This window comes from Corticium candelabrum, chromosome 14, assembly GCF_963422355.1.
Source record: "Corticium candelabrum chromosome 14, ooCorCand1.1, whole genome shotgun sequence".
NCBI lineage: Eukaryota > Metazoa > Porifera > Homoscleromorpha > Homosclerophorida > Plakinidae > Corticium > Corticium candelabrum.
The window spans coordinates 4,012,816-4,031,849 of record NC_085098.1 but is presented as its reverse complement, the minus strand read 5'-3'; the positions used below and the strand labels follow the sequence as shown (position 1 = coordinate 4,031,849).

General features: G+C 41.4%; 4 protein-coding genes and 1 non-coding gene across 6 annotated transcripts; 4 read left to right on the top strand and 1 right to left on the bottom strand.

Annotated features, from left to right (window-relative positions):
• The first annotated feature begins 258 nt into the window (after positions 1 to 258).
• Positions 259 to 4,220, top strand: LOC134190107 (uncharacterized). 2 transcript variants are annotated; one of them, XM_062658533.1, is made up of 8 exons: positions 259 to 351; positions 432 to 524; positions 798 to 1,053; positions 1,120 to 1,377; positions 1,443 to 1,502; positions 2,303 to 2,569; positions 2,625 to 2,648; positions 3,678 to 4,220. In XM_062658533.1, exons 2-8 carry the CDS (start codon positions 450 to 452, stop codon positions 4,076 to 4,078), a joined length of 1,341 nt encoding a protein of 446 aa, XP_062514517.1. In that variant the 5' UTR covers positions 259 to 351; positions 432 to 449; the 3' UTR covers positions 4,079 to 4,220. The 2 variants fall into 2 exon arrangements, with proteins under 2 accessions (XP_062514517.1, XP_062514516.1); XM_062658532.1 differs by having other exon boundaries at positions 259 to 524.
• Positions 4,221 to 4,916: 696 nt separating this feature from the next.
• LOC134189760 (uncharacterized) lies at positions 4,917 to 7,612 on the top strand. The gene is made up of 3 exons (XM_062658131.1): positions 4,917 to 5,163; positions 5,227 to 5,839; positions 6,833 to 7,612. The coding sequence occupies exons 1-3, from the start codon at positions 5,053 to 5,055 to the stop codon at positions 7,339 to 7,341; spliced, it is 1,233 nt and encodes a 410-aa protein (XP_062514115.1). The 5' UTR covers positions 4,917 to 5,052; the 3' UTR covers positions 7,342 to 7,612.
• Positions 7,613 to 7,833: 221 nt separating this feature from the next.
• LOC134190442 (U1 spliceosomal RNA) lies at positions 7,834 to 7,997 on the top strand. The gene has a single exon (XR_009971632.1). It is a non-coding gene; the product is annotated as a U1 spliceosomal RNA (small nuclear RNA).
• Positions 7,998 to 9,047: 1,050 nt separating this feature from the next.
• Positions 9,048 to 9,778, top strand: LOC134190106 (uncharacterized). The gene has a single exon (XM_062658531.1). The coding sequence runs from the start codon at positions 9,086 to 9,088 to the stop codon at positions 9,632 to 9,634; it is 549 nt and encodes a 182-aa protein (XP_062514515.1). The 5' UTR covers positions 9,048 to 9,085; the 3' UTR covers positions 9,635 to 9,778.
• Positions 9,779 to 11,197: 1,419 nt separating this feature from the next.
• On the bottom strand, positions 11,198 to 17,261 carry LOC134189720 (protein-arginine deiminase type-1-like). The gene is made up of 8 exons (XM_062658081.1): positions 16,704 to 17,261; positions 15,578 to 16,126; positions 15,091 to 15,306; positions 14,924 to 15,031; positions 14,725 to 14,858; positions 13,121 to 13,274; positions 12,880 to 13,065; positions 11,198 to 11,747 (listed from the first exon to the last, which is right to left on the bottom strand). Exons 1-8 carry the CDS (start codon positions 16,995 to 16,997, stop codon positions 11,373 to 11,375), a joined length of 2,016 nt encoding a protein of 671 aa, XP_062514065.1. The 5' UTR covers positions 16,998 to 17,261; the 3' UTR covers positions 11,198 to 11,372.
• Between the last annotated feature and the right edge of the window lie 1,773 nt (positions 17,262 to 19,034).

The window sequence follows — 19,034 nt, the reverse complement described above, 5'->3', positions numbered from 1 at the left end:
TATACTACGGAACTTAGTGAACAGGAGAAACTAAAGTAAGGTTGGCAAAAAATAAGTTGCCAGTTTCACAGCATTCACTTAGATTACATCTGAGTGTGAAGCTCTCGTCAGGCTCTAGAAAAGGCCACACACAGCACACTTCAACTTATGATACACCACACATTGCAGGCAGAGCTGTATCTAGAGACACAGTTGCAACATAGTTATTTGACGTCACAGCTCTGAGTTAGGGTTAGCCTCGCGTAGCCAGTCCTCTAATAAGTCGCGCCGTGCGATCTATCAGCGTCCAGTGCAGTATGTACTAAAGTATAGCTTGTTCTTCACGTGTTGGACGTGAACCGATGTGAAGAAGTGTGTAACAGTACTCTCAGCGCTCGATTTTAGAGAATCACGTTAGTAGGCATGCGTTGCTCTTGAACTTGTGTCTACAGAAAATTGAAATTTCCGGAATGAAGTTTGGACATCTTGCCGCTTCTCGAGTAGCAGCTACTTGGATACTGTTGGAGGCAGCATTGCTGACAAAGGTTTTCTTTTCGCTGTGCATATGGATCGATATGACATTGAAAGTGATCTAATCATCTAGATACTAAACTACGTTCACTTTCAGAATGTTAATTTATTGCATGGTGTTTGTGTATATATATATATATATATATATATATATATATATATATATATATATATATATATATATATAGGCTATGTGCACGAGTTTGCTTGTGTTAATTAATTATTGAGGTCTAAAATATTTTATGCGCATTTTAGCAGCTAGTAAATGGTCTTGTTTTATGATTTAGGTGTCTAGAGCTTTTCATAGTTGTAGTTTAGTTTCTCCTTCCCCTTGTCCAGTTGGCAGTGGTGTGCGAGCCCAGTGTCATGGACATCGGGACACACAATGTGAGCTGTGTACTAATGATCACAACTACTCAAGTCTCCTTGGCTATGAGTCATGCATGCCTTGCTCGAAATGTCTCACAACAGAGACTGTATCACGGCCTTGCACAGCGAGTCAAGATACTCAATGTGTGTGCATTCGCACAAACATCCAAAAAGGTGAGGCTAGAAGTCTTTTGTATCAATTAAGTGATCACTCGATGTCTTATGATACTAACCATATAGAGTATGACGAGAAAGATTATGAGGAAAGCGACAACACAGGGTTTGTCTCAGCAGACCGATCAACATTAGTGGATCTTCAAGAAACTAATCAATTTACAAGTTTAGGATCACGCTCTGATGCTGTTTTTTGGGATTCAAACCAACATGAAAGCAACTCTTTAGACGGCCTTAATAATACAATGCTCACAAGTGTTGTCGTGTCTTCATTACTTATTCTTATAATAATCGCAGGATTATCAGCTGTTATTATATGGAAGGGTAACATGCATTTCTCACAATGTTTCTGGTGATTACTCATTACTTTTTAAATTAATTTAATGAAGTGAGAAGGAGAAAGAGCAGAGGTATCAATTATTCATTACGACTCAATAGTGATGATGCAGGTAATTTTATAGAAGTAGAAATATTGTAGTAAAAATTGTAGGTATTATGATCAAACTGTGTTTATATAGTTGATTATACTTTTAATTATAAGCGTTAAAATTTGTAGCAGTGCTGCTATAAATTAATTAATTAAGTACGTATACCTCTCAAGACCTGTGCAGTATTTGAAAAGGCTTAATTAGTGTGTGGATTACTATTTGACCGAGTTGTTGAGGCTTGTGTGACTACTATGAAAAATATACTTGTGTCGTGTATTTCTATACTAACTTCATGCTCATTAACTCTATGGTCATGTTACACTCGATCGGACTGCATGTATATGGGCACTGCATGACTTTTCTTAATGGAGAACCTGGAGTACATGCATTGTATTTGCATTCTAGGTTAAACTTTAGTGGGTAGATTTATGTTAGAGGTTAGACAGGTTATCTAGCATCAGGTAGTGATCAATCAGAAGGCTATAATAGTGTGTCGTGCACTTATGCACTGTCATCTGTTGCACACTTTCTGTAAAGCAAAGGAGGGTATGCAACATATATATATATATATATATATATATATATATATATATATATATATATATATATATATAGATAGATAGATAGATAGATAGTTGCAGAAAATGAACCTTGCAAAAACACATGAGATAGACACAAAAACAGTGATAAGGGTACGTGTTATGTCTGGTCTTGTGTCTGTTTGTCTCCTACTTTGGCTTTTTTATTATGCATTAATTTTTTAGTTTTGTGTAAGGCGCGCATTTCAGTGTTACCTGAATTTTGATTATGCATATGTTTAGGTCCTCCACGTTTCACATCACCTCTTGAGAATGGATTTGCTCGTGTCGGAAACGAAGTGGCATTACGATGTGTAGCTGATGGGTATCCAACCCCAGCTATTACTTGGTTGAAAGATGGACATTCTCTCGAATTAGATGACAACATAGAGATCAATGACACTGAGCTAGTAATCAGGCAAGTGTCGGTTAATCTGGCTGGACGCTATAGATGTGAGGCTACGAACCAGTTTGGGACTGCAGTGACGTATGCTAATTTGACAGTCATAGGTAAAGACTTTATGTCCTTGTGATGGGTAAATGTATTTAATTGTTTCGCTTTCAGGGGTATTTTGTGAATCAACAGAAGGTATGAACATTTTGATAGTATATTTATAGTCAAAATATTGTGTAAGCTAGTGTAGGTTCAGGGCTGATTTCAAAATATTGGTAATCTAGTAAATAGATATATTTGGCCAGTAGGAATCAGTTGATGTGGAATTGGTTTAATTACTTTGGCAGAGTAAAAATGCAGAGAAACAGACAAATTGACAGGCAGACAGACAGACAGACAGACAGACAGACAAACAGACAGATAGTTAAAAAGAAACTGCTAAGCTAAATGTCCATCTACTGAGACATACAGATCAAATACTACTAAAACTGTAATGAATGATGTTCTGAATGTCTCTTTCATTGTTGTCCAATTCTTCATTTCCCTCTGTAATTCTTCTAAGCTTTTTCATTATTACATTGGAATTGGACTTCTGAAGGCATATTGATAGTCTCTTGCTCCACTATCCTCTAAACTGTGCTTCACTTGATCCACTTTTTACATCTCTCGATCTCTTGGCCAGCTGGTTCAAGTAATTGCCTGCCTTTTTTCCCTAACAACCAAAATGTTCAAAAATCAAAGGAATGAAGGATGACCCTGGATGCTGTTGATTTGAATATTTATTTATTTTTCTCTCTTTTTGCAGCTGCAAAGCTGTCTTCTCTCGATGCTCTTACCACTGTGTCGCTACTAGATGGGTGTGCCAGAGAGAAATCAAGTTTGACATTGGCACCTGTTCCTGAATCATATAGACAGACAGACAGACACACAGACATACAGACAGACAGACAGACAGACAAGACTACATTTTACTTGTCTGAGTGTTTGCTAATAGCAACAAATAGCTACTTGTTGTGTTGTCAAATTTCTTGTTGGTATACAGTGATAGTGGCAAAGTCACAAGTGGTGTAGATACATAGACATTTTATCATTAAAACAACTTTGACGACGAAATACTTTTTGTTTGATTTACTACTTCTGATTGCAATTGGTCATATAGACAGTGTATCAATTCCTATTAAGGCTGTTTAGTTTAATTAAGAGTATGTATGTAAATTTTTACAGACTTACCAAGTGTTGAGACGACAATGAATCTGGGCCTTTCTGTTACTTCACCTGATTCAGACCAGATGATATCCCAGGCTGGTCCAGATTCTCTCTACAACAGCGAATTGCAAGAGCAATTTTTGACAAAATACCCTGGATCAACATTGAGGATTATTCCACATACTGACAATCTGGAGTGGAATGACGAAGGCAATCAGGGCTACCTTCAAAGGATGACTGAACAAGTGAGTCATTACTCGGGAAGTCTTCTGGAGGAAAACATGATGGAACATCGAGAGACCCGAACTAGACAGCTCGCCGAGTTGGGATATACAGAGTTGGCCATTGGTCACATCAGTGGCCGAATTGAGGCCACAGTTGGTGCACATCGAACACCTGACTGTGACCAGCTGTTTTAATTAATAGTATCCACTGGACATTGAAACGCTGTATTTCCTGAAATGCTGTTAGATATACAAGCTTGATGCAAATTGGATTGGAATGCTTGTTTATCACAAACATTTTGAGAGCAATCACGTAATTGTATGTCTGCAGTTTCGACACTCTCTCATATCATTCTTGGCCATCGATGCATGTGGCTGCCATGCCTTTAGTTTTCAGACCTGTATCAGGCTGAGCCTGTATGTTGTCATATTGCTAACAAAAAGTGATGTAAAAGAGATTACAGCAGATTTTTAATTCGTTTATTTAAAAAAATTAATTAATGTGCAAAATATTTGATCCTACCGTGCAGTAGATCATCTACAGCTGATGTGATGCTTTGAATTATCCATCTTGCAGTTGGTGATTATAAATTTGTCTAACATATTGGCAAACCTCAGATATCAAAATAGAAATAATAAATATAAAATATGATATCAAAACATATAATATGATTATTAGTCAATGTCCCTGATGCAAACGCCCTTGATTACCAAAAATTTTTTAAATCCTTTGAAACGACCAGACGACGTTGATGGTCAGTGGGTCTTTCGCCATTTTAAATTTCGAATTTCAATTTTCTTAAATTTATTAATTTTTTATATCGTTTCTATTTTTGTTAAAATTTGCATTAAATTTTCAAATTTAATTTTTCTTAAATTAATTTTAAATTTAATATTTCAAATTTAGAAATTTTTTAAGAGCAGCATATTAGAAATTGTTTTGCCAACGAGAAAGGAAAAATTGCGAACAAAGAGTGTCATTTGTGCGATCATTGAAATACACGACTTCCTTTACTTTTCCTGCTTCCGCATAGATCGCGATCTTAGACACACGTTACCCTCGATCATTCAGCAGTCTGAGATCGGTAGTCTGCGTGTATAGCTACGTTTGGGTGTAGACAGAGACGTCCTACGATCCGAACGGGGCGTGAAGGTCAGACCGGACGGCCATGGTCACGAGACGTCGCATGACTACGACTTCAAGTTCATCATGCTGTTGCAATCGACACCCTATCTCGTCTTTCTCTCGCCTCCTCGCAATTCTACTCGTCGTTCAACACGTAAGTCGACGATTTCGGTGTCGAAATGCGCGTATTCATCGTAAACTCGGTGCGAATTCCTAGACGAAGCTGGGCGCCGCGTCGGCGTCGCCATTTCGAGTCGACAATCCAATAGGCAATGGGTTAGACTGTGCCGACTGTCCGTCAGGAAATGGACGCGCGGACGAGATTTGTGCGTGTCAACCGTGTATTGAAGGACAAACGTATTCTTATAAAGGCTATTGTTATCAGTGCCACGAGTGTCCGCCTTTTGTGATTGTTCTGAGTCGTTGTAATGTGACTAGTGATATTCAGTGTTCATGGCTGCATTGTAGTGACGGGCGGGAATGGGACCGTGAGAGACTGCAGTGCGTGACGGCATCGCCCGTCGCATCGACGACACCGTCCGTCGCCGTCCGACGGTCTCCGCTCGTCGCGAGTACGTCGTTAGAAACGCGTACACGTCGGTCTACTACATCTGTGGCTAAAACAAGTGACATCAGTCGGCCAGCTACTAGTACACCCGTCCGTCCATCCTCACGCTGGGATACTCCGGATGAAGGTGGTGGAAGTGATACTTCGGTGATGTTGATCGTCGCGGTGACTACGAGTTTGTTTGTACTGCTGGTTTTGACCATTGTTGGGCTCGTCAAATGGTGCAAACGGGCACCCTCGCATCTGCCCAGACCCACTCCAGGTTTGCAGAATTCACCGTTTCTGTGTGTATCTGTGTTTGTCCGTTTTCTGTGTGTGCACATTAGATTTTACATCATCATGCTGCATGATCACGTGATGCATGCAAATATGCTACACATTTTGAAATTAATTGTTAAGGTGAAGCTCTACGATTATATTATAATTCTCATATTATATAATTCTCATGTGATCTGATCATGTTCTGTATGGAAATAGGCATCACTCACAACGTTTTGAAGTGAAATGACATTAGTGGATGTTTATGATTACCGTATTTCTTCGATTAAACGCCTTATGGCGTTTATTATTTAGTTAGCACTGCAACCACGACTGCTAAACGAGGGCGGCGTTTAATTGTTAAAGGTTTTCTATCTGTGCTTTTGGAATGTCACTGTAGATTTGTTGCACGGTATCAAGAGAACAACACTTACCTTTTTTAGTTACTGGTATGAATTTCACTATTTTGGTGAAACAGTACCCACGTAGTTTGCCTCATGTATGCCTTCCTAGAAGTATGATTTTTCCTTCAAAACAGGAGCAGTAGATGAAATGCGGTGTTTATTTGAGGGTAGCATTTATATTTTATCTGTACAGTACTCTCAGCTGCGGCATTTTAACGAGGGTGGCCTTTATTTGAGGGCAGCATTTAATTAATTGAAGAAATACGGTATATATCAGCTTTATGGACTGCAAAATTTATGAATAATTTCTGGGCTTATTGCCAGAGTTTGTATTTTGTCTGGACTTAATTGTCTTGATTGCTCTGGCTAACTTGTCTGTGCTTCTGTATATGTGGCTAGTTGTTCCTCCAGTCATCAGTCTCTTCCTTCACAGACTTCTGTAAATCACACTTTGCTTGTCATTGTGTACATGTCTCTTGATGTGCATGATTATCTCTCTTTGTGCTCTATTGAACTCTGCTGCTCAGTGCTTGGATTCATTTTTTCAGTGCACCGCTGTACATGCATCTGATACTATCGTACTTTTATTGCAGATACAATTAAGTATGTTTGCGATCTACCAGATGAAATAATTCTTATGGTTGGCTGCGAATTAGCAAATAAGAACAACCCCGCATACTTCCAGCAGCTGTTAGCCGAGCTCGGTGCACAGCGGGAAGTCGGAATGAAGCTAGAGGTCAGTTTTTTTAGACACGTCGATGATTTCAGTCGTGCGCTGTTTTACGAGTTGGAAAAATTCAAACCGCAACTGACGGTCTCTGACTTTTGTGACACTCTGAAGGCACTCGGTGCAGTGACTCTTGTACGCGACATTCTCCAGTGGGCCAAAGAACTCAGACTGACACTCGATGAATACAACAATTTGGATGAAGCAATAGAGGAGTCTGTAAACCCTCAGATGATTATATCTCAACAAGACCCCCAGGACGACGCGTACTCTCACACAGGACCGATTCCAGACCCAGACCCACCGATGATGGGTAATAATATAAGGCATTCGTCGCAGAGCACTCTGATCTCAGTTGTCGATGACAGTGAGTGATTTTCTAGTGGATGTCGGTCTTTACTGTGTGTAGTGTACATGTAAATTGTTGTACAGTTGTGTGACTACCAGCCATTGATGGCTTGACTACTAGTAGTGAACTGCCAGATTTGTTGCGTGTATCTGCACGTTTGTATTATGTTGCATTCTTGCTGCCCCCCCCCAAATTGTAGGAAAAATTGCAAATGGTTCCATCCACAAGCACGAGGCTGTGGCTACTCTGTCTCGTGAACTGGATTTCTAAGGGATTTCGTCGACTTTCATCTCCAAGCCGAGATTTTCTTCCAAGCATTTTCCTTACTTTGTAGCACTTTGACTGGATTTACTAAGCTAAGGACACGGATGATGTAACCAAACTAACAATATGAAACAGATTCAGGGACATAAAAGTATGAAACAGATTAAGTGACATAAAATTTGGTTTTAGAAAATGTCGACCCACAATATTCATTTTACCCGTAGGGTATATATAGCGCGCTGGACCTCTCCTCTTCACTTACCTGGCGCGGGGAGTGTGGTGATCAATCAGGCCACCTCTCCAGGTCGAGGCCCATCCATTGCACTTCGGTTGGGCTGAAGCCTGCGATTTCCCCAAATGTGGGAAACTCGAGCGCGTAATTTTTGTTAGGGGGGATTCGCGTTCGCGCGGTCCCCAAACGCACAAAAACTAAAAGGAAAGAACAATAAATGAGTGACTGACTACCCAGCACAAGCCACAAGCGCGCCAGCAGACGAGGTAGAAAGCTAGCGCAGCGCCACCTGGGCGGTACTGAATGCCAAAAAGCACTTTCAAAGCCCCGTATTTTTACCACGTCCCTCTACTCACCGGATTAGTCTCGCGTAGCCAGACCCTTCCCCGCCGGTATGTTAAGGGCGGGGTTAACTAAGGTCTGAGACTAAAATTTAGATCTGGATACCGTCTTGAGTGTTTGTGACTCTTTTTATTATAAACTTTCGTGCTTTCCCGTGGTGGAAGCAACGCTTACGCGTGCTTGCCTGGCGCAAATCAGCCGAAGTGAGGAGGTAGAGGCGGCGTTCGATGGGGCTAGTTGATTGACTAGCCAGCGTTGCCACATTTCGTAACTGCTACGATTTCGCTCGATATGGAGTCAAGCAGAATGCGTGAAAGTCTACTATCTTGTGACTGCTTTGCAGGTAGGAAGTGTGAACGTTAGTCGCTGGCAGAGTCTTAGCTAATAGGGTTAGAGTGAAGTGTCTCAGAGTAAGGTTTATTACCAATTGGAGACGTCTGACTTTAGTTACCGTTACGTTTTGACTGCCTTGCTAGTTACAAGCCAAATTTGGCTGTGGGCGTTCCTTTAACGCGCGCTAGCTTTTTACATCGTACAGAGTAACTGTTGTGGTCGTTACTCACCGAAAACGGCGAGATAACTTAGGATAACCTACAATACAGCATTCTATAACGACTCGTCTTGTCTCACACAGATAATGAAGAACAAAGGTCCTAGAATCACGGAAAGACGGGACACTGACAGCCTAGCCATGTGAAGTCCATATGTAAACATAAAATTCACAAAAGCAGCTCTTATCAGTCATTATTTAGAGTACATCCAGACATACAGCAGCACAGTAACAAAGCAAGGGTTTAGCTAGAAGACCAAATTTGCCTATGGGCGTGCCTTTAACGCACGCTAGCTGATGTTCTCTTGTTATGGTTGATATCTCGCAAACCGGATCTTGTCAACATTTTGTGCGTCTCCGTCACGCCTTCACTTGACATCCGATGTTGAAACAGCTCGTCAGAGTTGCCGTGCTGGTTGCAGCGGTTGCCTTCGCTTGGCGCTATTCCTCACGTCCCGTTCTCACCGTCAACCTCGAAGATCACGTCGCTATCGACGCACCGAGCCGCAAGACATTCAGAATCCTGGCCGACGTCGAGACCTACTTCCACAAAATTCATCCTCTATATGTCGATCCACCAACGTTGGTCGATCGGTTCATGCGATCTCGCGAGATAATTGAGTGGAAATTTAGAGGAAAGCAACAGACTCATTCCATCGGGTTGCTGGCGGATATGGTGGAGTCTGAGGTCGTCATTCTAAGCAATATGTTTGATTCTGCTGTTACCGTTAATACATCGAGTTGGGTTGACTTTTCGGCGATTGTGTTTCACACTGAGTCTTCGGATGCAAACTCTGTGTTGACTTGTCGCTATCGATTATATTTTCCTTGGCTGGGAAAGTTGTTTCTTCAAGGCACGCTTATTGAAAACTCTAGGAAGTATCAACGTCAGATGCTGGAAAATGTCAAAAGTTTAGTGGAAGCAGATTGATGAACGAAAGGTATGGAAATGTATTTGTACTGATATGCTGAACTGGTGCATCTGCATCTAGATCTGTTGATTTCGATGGTGTAGCATGCACTAGTGTGCATGTCTATTACACAGTAGGTATCACATTTTGTTCAGCGCATCTACAATGGACTGCATTTGTTTGAGGATGCACTACATGCATGCAAGGCCCTCTGGTTGTCTTTGTCCAGCTCATAGGCGTAGGATGCGGTCCAGCTGGTCTAGCCATGGCCGGACCAATATTCGAAAAGACCACTTTCGCCAGATGCTCAATGGCATCAACTTCCGTTTTACGGGTATAGCCGATCGAATAAGCAATATATTGGTGATTGTGGGATCACCTCATGCAGCCAGACCATTACTTTCCATACTTTGAAGTACTGAACTGCGAGGCTAACAGACCCAGATTCGAGAAGTGTGCCTGTGGTGTTTGTGTGTGTGTGTGTCTGTGTGTGGGTCTCGACTGCTTGTAAAATACATCTCGAGATGTGACATGGAGTCGAGACTATCAAAGTTCCCGAGAGATGTGAACTATGATAGTGTTGCCCTACCCATCTACTAGCGCGCAGCGTTGCCCCACCCATTAGCGCGCGTTAGGCAGGACCAGTCACTTCCTATGCCCCTACAGCTAAGTATCATCATGCATGATAATAAGCGGGAAGTTAAAGAATGGCCAGGCTGTGCAGTAGTGTATTCCCAAGAAAGTTAATTTGTTAATCAAATCCTAACAATGAGGTGCAATTTTTATTAACCTGAGTGTGCATGCGCTACTAGAGTTACAGTAGTACAGTCTGTGGGACCAGTGATTGATTGATTGATTGATTAATTTAGTTGTCTCTTCTTGTCTGTCCATTGTCTACTACTATAAGCCAACATCTTCGTTAAATTCTAAAGCTATCTAGCACAGAAATTCATTATCTGTATCATGCCCTTCATAGAAATAGATCACAGGATAACTTTGACGGCAGCTAGAACTTGACAACAATATTGACCAATCATATGTTTCAAAGACCTTTCTTTGGTTTTCTGCCTGATAGCAAAGGCCAAACATTTCTCTCAAGATGGTGTACAACTGTTTTACTAGACAAGCATCAAAGGCACAAATATTTGGGATTCATCTGATCTGGGTACAGTACAATACCCTCTTGAAGGGTCGGCTCCTGCAGCTGAGTTGCCTTGTTAGAGAATTGCGCTCTCCAATGACTGTCTAGCTTTAAACACTTGAAAGATGGATAATAACAAAAGGAAGTAGTCTGTGCGGTTAGTGTCTGCAACGTAACTCATACCAACCGAGAAGACACCAATTGTGGATTGTCTTGTTCAATACTGACCTCCTATGTATCCTACATCTATTGCAGTGTCCAAGTCACTAGGACGGCAACCTATTGTTACTGTAGGGTCTCATATACAACAAGTTGAGATTTTCCTGGTTACACATGCCTTGCCTCTTCACACATTTGCTGTTACAGCAACAAGTTGTATCCATGAAACAAAACAAAAAAACCATTGTTATCAGTGGATGACCTGGCAATAACACTCAACAAACACTGTGACAAGAATACTCACAACACACTTCTTTTTAACATCCAGTTTAGTTAATTTGAACAGCTTAACGACTACAGCTACATTAGACAGCAAACCATGTTCAACATCGGCCCCAGGCCTGAATTATGTCAAACAGCATCTCACGACATACCAGACCTAACCAGTTTTTGAGAAGTCACTCTACTCTGGCTGCAGGTTGAATCTCCCACCATTTATGTTCAAATGGTGTCCGAAGTGTATTCGTACCACAGTGCACCTCACCACTCAGCACATGATATGAATCCCAATCATCAATGTAATGGCATGTGAGACCCAGAGGATTGAGCAAGGAGTTGACGTGTGTCTCGAAGGCACACTTACCACGAACCTTGGGACCAAATGGTTTGGGAATACCAAGATGGGTGTCAAGGACCAGCAAGTTGACCATGTCAGGGAAGTAGGCTCCGGCACCACCTTCTTCCATGGTGAATAGAGCTGGCAGGTCAATGATATCAGACTCATCTAACTTTAGCTCTCGCTTCAAGACATCTCGATTCCAGTCTATGTGGCCCTGTATGTCACACAAACAATTCCAACTAATCCACTGCACATCATCTCAATTTTACACACTCTTGTCTGTCAGTTGCATTGGCACAGTGATCAATTAATTAGTCAGAGTTAGCCTGTGAGGCCAATAACTGTAACTAAAAACGAGTCAGTATCAGAGGTTGTATACAACTCTGTGATTCGTCTAAGTGGTCAGGTAGTATCAGAGACAATGCATAAAATTTGTGATCTTAGCCTATGTGGTACCCTTCGAGGCCTTTCAGAGACCCTCCTGCTACATGTGAGAAATACATGTAATAGCACAGATAAGGTACTAAGTCCTCACATGCAAAAACAGCACCACAAATAAGCCTCCCATGCATGTCAGGAAAGCCATAACAAAGGCTAGGTACTAACATTAGTTTACAATGCATTGGTATACACATTGGCACTATTTTTTATTATATGTAAACTCATTACTTTTTGTGTTCGAATGGTTTCAGATGTTTGTGCTTGGTAGCATGTTGTTCACTTGGTCGCATTAGATCTATGTCTGTGGAGTGATAATTTAAGCCTCTCCTGCAAGAGTTATTTTTACATGCACTAAAATTTAGAAAACAGAGCAACCGCCTCGGTGGTCAGTGCAAATGCTCGTGACGTCAGATTTATAGTCTAGTAATGCGTGTTGTCTCTCCTAATGACTGTATACTTCCAACCTAGCTGTGAGGTGCTCCTGTAAAAGCATTGCGTGTAACATGTATGAACATAAACTTAAAAGCATGCCGGCACACACACACACACACACACACACACACACACACACACACACACACACACACACACACACAACATGCTACGAACTAATATTTTGCTGAGATACCAATTTGAAGACTTACTGCTTTCATCAAAATTCGAATCTTTCGAAATATACATTGTCCTTGGATAAGACAGTTTTAATCAACAGTAAAGTATACAAGAATGTTAATGTCTGTAAGTCTGTCTGTCTGTCTGTTTGTTTGTATATTTTATAGACTACTGTCCATTCGTCAGTGTCTGTGTTCATCACGTTTGTCACATTCTTCGGTCCCTCACCACAACTGTCTTTTACAACAATGGGTAGCTAACTACTACCAACAATAAAATATCACTCAACATACCTGTATTGTCTTATTCTCTCTGCGCAAACGTTTATCTTCCACCAACTCATTTGCTGTGGTCGTTGCATCCTCACTAGTCCAGCGCCTGTGGCCTTGAAACATTTTCTTGTCTCCATGGCCATCACGAATCAGCTCTTCAAGCAATTTGTAGCAAGCAGCAGGACTTGCAAGCAACATCTTGAATCCCTATGAAACATAACTGCCATAAATATCTTAACACAACTAAAAACAATTGCTCAACTTTGGGATATTTTGACTTGTCAGCCGGAACAAATGACATGAATTCATCCACATGACCGACTGACAGCCAGTCAGAAAATATTTGAATAGGTGCTTGTACTCGTTGTGCTAACAAGAAATCTCTTACTTCTTTCATCATGCGTCTCTCTGGATAGCTGCAAGTACACAGTCACAATGACAAACTTTCAATTTGGCGTCATCCGGAAGATATTCATATACAACAACACGTTTGTTTATTTTTCTTAGTCTGATACTTTGGCTACAACTATGTGTTGGCAATTTTCCTTTTGCAAAAAACGTAGTCGTCTGTCTGCTTGCTTGTTACAAGTCTGTCTGTCTGTCTGTCTGTCTGTCTGTCTGTATGGAGGAGGACCCCTTTCGTAGTGCAGAACAATTCAGAACTTTTTGGAGGAAACGGTTCTCTTTGATTCTTCAAAGATGCAATGCAAAAGTAATCCTGGAAAAGTTGTCAAGAGTTTCAGAAACAAAGAATGACATGGGCAAGCTTTTTGACTTTAATGTACAGATCCAAGTCCACTAATGTTTTAAAGTATTTTGCTGTGAAGGACTGGTTTATCATAGAAGTTTAGGATGTGTACAAGTAAAGGATATGTAACAATAAAATAATCTGTCTGTCTGTATGTCTGTCTGTTTTTATGTGGATACTCAGTGCCACATACACCAATTAATTGCTGCAGACTGCTTAGTCAGATTTTAGAGTTGATACTGCACTTTCATAGTTTGATTCAAAATAAAGAAAGTCTGCCCATCTGTTTGTCTGTGTGGCTGTCTATGAGCCTTCCTGTCTGTCCACCTACATACGTGTCTGTCATGCAATATCATTGTGTCTGTCTCATCTCAATGTCTTGGCTGCACACAAGTGTGATGTAAATTAATTAAATAAAATTCCCTGAATACTAGTAAATGCTCGGTTAACATTGTGTTTGTGGCGAGCGATGGTGTTCTGTCTTTACCTGTTCGCGTAACAATGGTTGCCAATAGTTTCTGTCAAACAAACACGGGAACTCAGAAAACAGACTTTCAGTTGCTGTTCTTCTAGTTGTCTTCAATTCTTTGTTCATGCTTAAATTGTCTCACTTACTTAGCTAGTCGCATAACAATGGCATAACAATGGTTACGTAGCAATAATTTCTGTCAAGCTAACGCGCGGAAACTCAGAAAACAGACTTTTCTCTTCTAGCTTTTTCTTTCAATTCCTTGTCATGCATCAGTGTTATTTCCTTATTAGTCGCGTAGGAAACAAAATTGAGAGGCATTTCACTCTTCTCACCAAGAAATTACAATTGAGTCGACCCCTCAAAAGGGATCCCTTGCTTCAATTTTTAGCGCTTATGTTACGGAGTCAAAATTGTATTCATCTGGCATCGTCATTTCGTCGATCCGTCTTTCCGTTTTGCCATAAATCCATATAACAAGTGCTGACGTACGTATATAAATATATAAATATATAAATAAAATATATCTTGACCTCAAATGACATGACAAGAGAGAGGCTTGCTTCGCTTGCCAATAATTTATAATTCGATAAAAATATTACAAATTGCAGATTACATGAATAGCTCATATACAAATACAAACACTTACTAGTCAGTTGGACCACCAAAAATGATCCTTCCCAGTGGGTAACCCTCAACGGGTGGACTCACTTCCAGATTTCCAAACGAGTCCAGTGAATTTGCTTTACCTCCACCTCGAGTTACATATCCAAAATCAGGTCCCTTCACATTAAATTCACACAGATCACATCAAACCGCTACACACATATATATAGCAAAACCAATACCAACAACTGAGATTTTGGGTACTTCTTGAGGCCACGATCACGAGGAGAATCAAGTACGACGCTAAAGGTTTTGTGTGGTGCACTAGAGTATCCCAACTCTATCTCATCCTATTAGAGAAAAATGCAATAACAATGTGTTCTCTTCTGTTGCGAGCAGGTTTGTCTACCTGCATCCATCGATCTCGTTTGTTCAGTTTTGGGCCAACAACTTCAAGAGGCACGCCTGCAGCTTTGACGAGTTGCTTCAATTCATTGATAAATTTAGAATTGTCGCCACTTTTCATTTCGGCTACAAAGACCTTCTTAGGCTTGAGGGTGTTGGGAGTCATAATCCATGGTGCCATTCGGAACACAAAGCTATCCTGGTAGATAGTCATGTAGTCCTAGAAGACGTAGACAGATCAGACCCTCAATGTGTTCTGGATGTCTGTCTGTTTAGATCTACCACCCGTTCATCTGTCCATCCACTTGCTTGCCTCTGTGTGTGTGTGGGTGCACATGCGCGTGCGTGTGTATGTGTCCGTCTGTCTCCTGAGTCCCTATCTGTCTCATTCTCTATCCTATCAGTCAGTCTCTGCAGGCCCGTATTGTAGCTGTGTATCTCCTTATCTTCCTGTCCCTCACAGTATCCTCTAACCTAGCAATCTAACCTACCTCAATGACAGACAAATGAATGTATCCAGAGCCATCAAAACCAATATCTGGGTAGTCCAAACCCTCCACAACAAGCTCCACCTTTTCATTTCCTTTCCACATTCGTGTGATATCTTTTGATGCTCTTGCAGGACCAATAACCTCTGATGACGTGCGACCACGCCGACTGAATTCAAACACTCTTATTTTCTGTGAAGTATCATCATTTGTGTGGAGAAGAATACGGTAATCGTGAGGTAGATCCTTTGGTCCTGACATCTTAACTCCAATCTTGCTCATATCTTGAAGATCAAGTGGCCCATTGATTTTGTCATCATCTACATCTGTCCTCTTGCGACGACCATCAGCGTCATTGTTGACTAAAATAATGGCACCGATTCCACCATTTTCATTCGATCCCCATTTCCATGTCAGTTTGTCTATGTCACTGCCATAGTTCACTTTGCCATCTCTTGTGAAGTCGGCGTGAATAGACAATCCGATGACTGTGACAGCAATCTGTGCAGTTGCCAACTCTGTCAGAGACGAATCCAAGAAGCGAAAAGCCACCTGAGAAACAGTATGAATAAAACACAACTATCCTATTATGTCAAAAACTTTGAGACTCTAAACGAAAGAACTAGCTTAGGCCACAAAAACAAATTACTTGTTTGACTAGAGTTGTAAGATCAAATATTCGTACGTGTTTTATTTATATTTATTATTAATATCGCACAGAAATAATATACCCATTACACCTCAGACAATACAACCTAGAAAAAGTTACAATTAAATATTAAAATTTAAATTCTAATTTCTCTGGCAGCGCATGAGGTCCTGGGTGCGAGGCATCCAGCTGCGCATGCGGTGTACTTACATAGCAACGTGAACCCGCCCATACCCTGCCCCTCGAGCCATCACCACAAAAAGCAAACGCTTTTAACTAATTACGTTAATTAACTAAGGTGTCAGGGTATGTACTGTACACTTCAAGAAAGCACCTGCAACAACAAAGCGACATCCGCAAAGCGTTGCCGACTTCTCACGTGGTCGCTGCAAACTCTAGCGACCCTCCTCTGAGGCTCATGTAATAAACTCAACTCAACCGTCCACTACCCGGAAATTATGAAATCTCGAGAACTCTTACCTTGCGATCACCAATCGTCTCGCTCGGAGTGCGCGAAGCAACGTGCACGACCACTCCTTGATTGTAGTCGATTACATTCTCTTCAGACGTGCTGTTGGAGTCTGGCAGTGTGACGTCCAGACCGTGCGACCACGAGACGCTTACTTTGGTAACGTCAGCAGGCACTGCAGAGTAAAAGGCGTCGAAAGGCACTTCGAGTCTGTTTCCGATGACCAACAGCTCCTTCTGCGCAGAATCGGTTGTTGCAAAGATGGGATTGAGACGAAGACGAACGACGCGATCCCAGAGAGACATGTTTGCAGACGACGCATGCGTCGTTACTTGATTCTTTCGTACTGTCACAATTTTATTAAGCGATTATCGAGTTAGGATAAACGTTTGAGGTGGCATGAGTGTACGGTTACTCTCGCTGTCCGACGACCAAAAAATCTTCGCAGAAACACGAAGGTCTAACCTCTGATATTTGCGGACGAGGTACAAATGGTCTAGCGATCGACTACGTTTTCTTTGTCCCCTCGCAGATCGCCACTTATTACGGGATCATTAGTCTCGCCTTAGATAGCCGCGTCCCCAGACTCACGTGAGCGGCAGTGTGAGGTTCCCGTATAACAAGTTAGCCTCCAGTCTGAAATTCTTATACGGGAACCGAACACTGTCAGGCTCACGTGAGTCTGGGGGCGCGGCTACGCCTTAGACACAGGATCTGCCAGGCCAGGTTGGCTGCGCTTTCCGGCTTTCCAGATATTTGCTGCATTGTGCTAGGGATTTTTTGGGCGCCTTTCTCAATGACCTGGATAAATATAACCATTGACGGTCAACAGTACTGTAGTCTCGAGCTCTCGTAGCCAGCCCTCTCCCCTAATTTTCGACATCCCGACCAAATCGTCATTTTCTGCATCAGATTTGCTGGCCATCGTCTCTTCAGAAGGTCTATAGATGTCATCCATACATAGACATCATCCACAGTCAATAATGATGGATAATATAGCAAAACGGACGACCCTCAGATAATGAAGAAGTGAAGTTACTCACATAGTTAGAGTTCGTATTGCTGACAAAGATTTGGCACCATTTCAAAAGAAGCTCGAGTCTAGATGACTGGCCAATAATAGTAGACTGTCAAATCACTTTCGTCTGATAGACGCGTGGCACCATAAATTATTGAACTTCGTCAGTGCTTTGTAAAGTATAATCCTTACTGTATCTCGTCCTCTATAGCCATTTTGGGCCACTTTTCAATGACTTGGACATCGAATTGACCACTAGAGTTACTGTACAGTTCTGTTGTTTTGTTTCATTTCTATTCCTTTTTAATTAAGTCTTCATAATTTATGTCCTTATATATTACCTAGTGAGTGTGAATGGGAATGCACTCGAGTCTAGGGTTTTGAGTCTTTCAAGTACTGACGGACTGCTCAGTCTCACAGTTTTATTAGTGACTAGATACATCCTCCGTCCTTCGTACGGGCAAGATACTGTAGTCAGAGCGTGTGTGGACACGTCGTGTGAAATGTTTGTTGCGAGGTCCCGGATGTGCTGACTTAATTCGAGTCTTGTTTTTCTCGCTTTTTCGGTAGAAATCGACACATTCCTCTTGCAGTGCTCTGTGCAGGAAACGTGTAGGTTGGATTCGGTGCAAATGCAATTAGAATTTGGAAAGAAACGCAAGCGCTAGAAGAGTATATATATATATATATATATATTCAAGTATATAAATAGGAATGCTTTTCTTCATCGACTACATAAGGACCTACCTGATTTGTTTTCATGGGCTGTCTGGTCTTACCAATGTGCAGGAGAACTTCGTTTTGATAAACGTCGTCTTCTTTCTAAGGCAGGAGTTCAACAAGGGGATCCCCTAGGTCCTCTGCTTTTCAGTTTGGTCTTGTCGGACCTTATGGATGATATCGCCAAAGAAGTGGCTGCTCTTCGTTTACAACTGTGGTATTTAGACGATGGAACTTTTAGTGGTGAAAGAAGTTCAGTTGTCTCTCTGTTGCATTCTCTGCTATCCAAGGGTCCAAAATATGGTCTTTGCTTGAACTTAAAAAATGAAGTTTTCTGGCCCACTGGAGATCAAACATGTCCAGAGTTTCCACCTAGAGTTCAACGTTTGGCAGAACAAGAAGAAGGAATAGAATTACTGGGATCTCCCATTTATGAAAATGAGGAATTTTTGAATCAGCTTTTCAAAAACGCATTTCAAAAGTGATCAATGCACAAAGTCATCTCATGAATATTGATGATCCTCAAATTGAATTTCAACTCCTTCGAAGTTGCTTATCTCTTCCCAAAATTAATCATCTCCTTCGTACTGTGCCACCAGGGAAA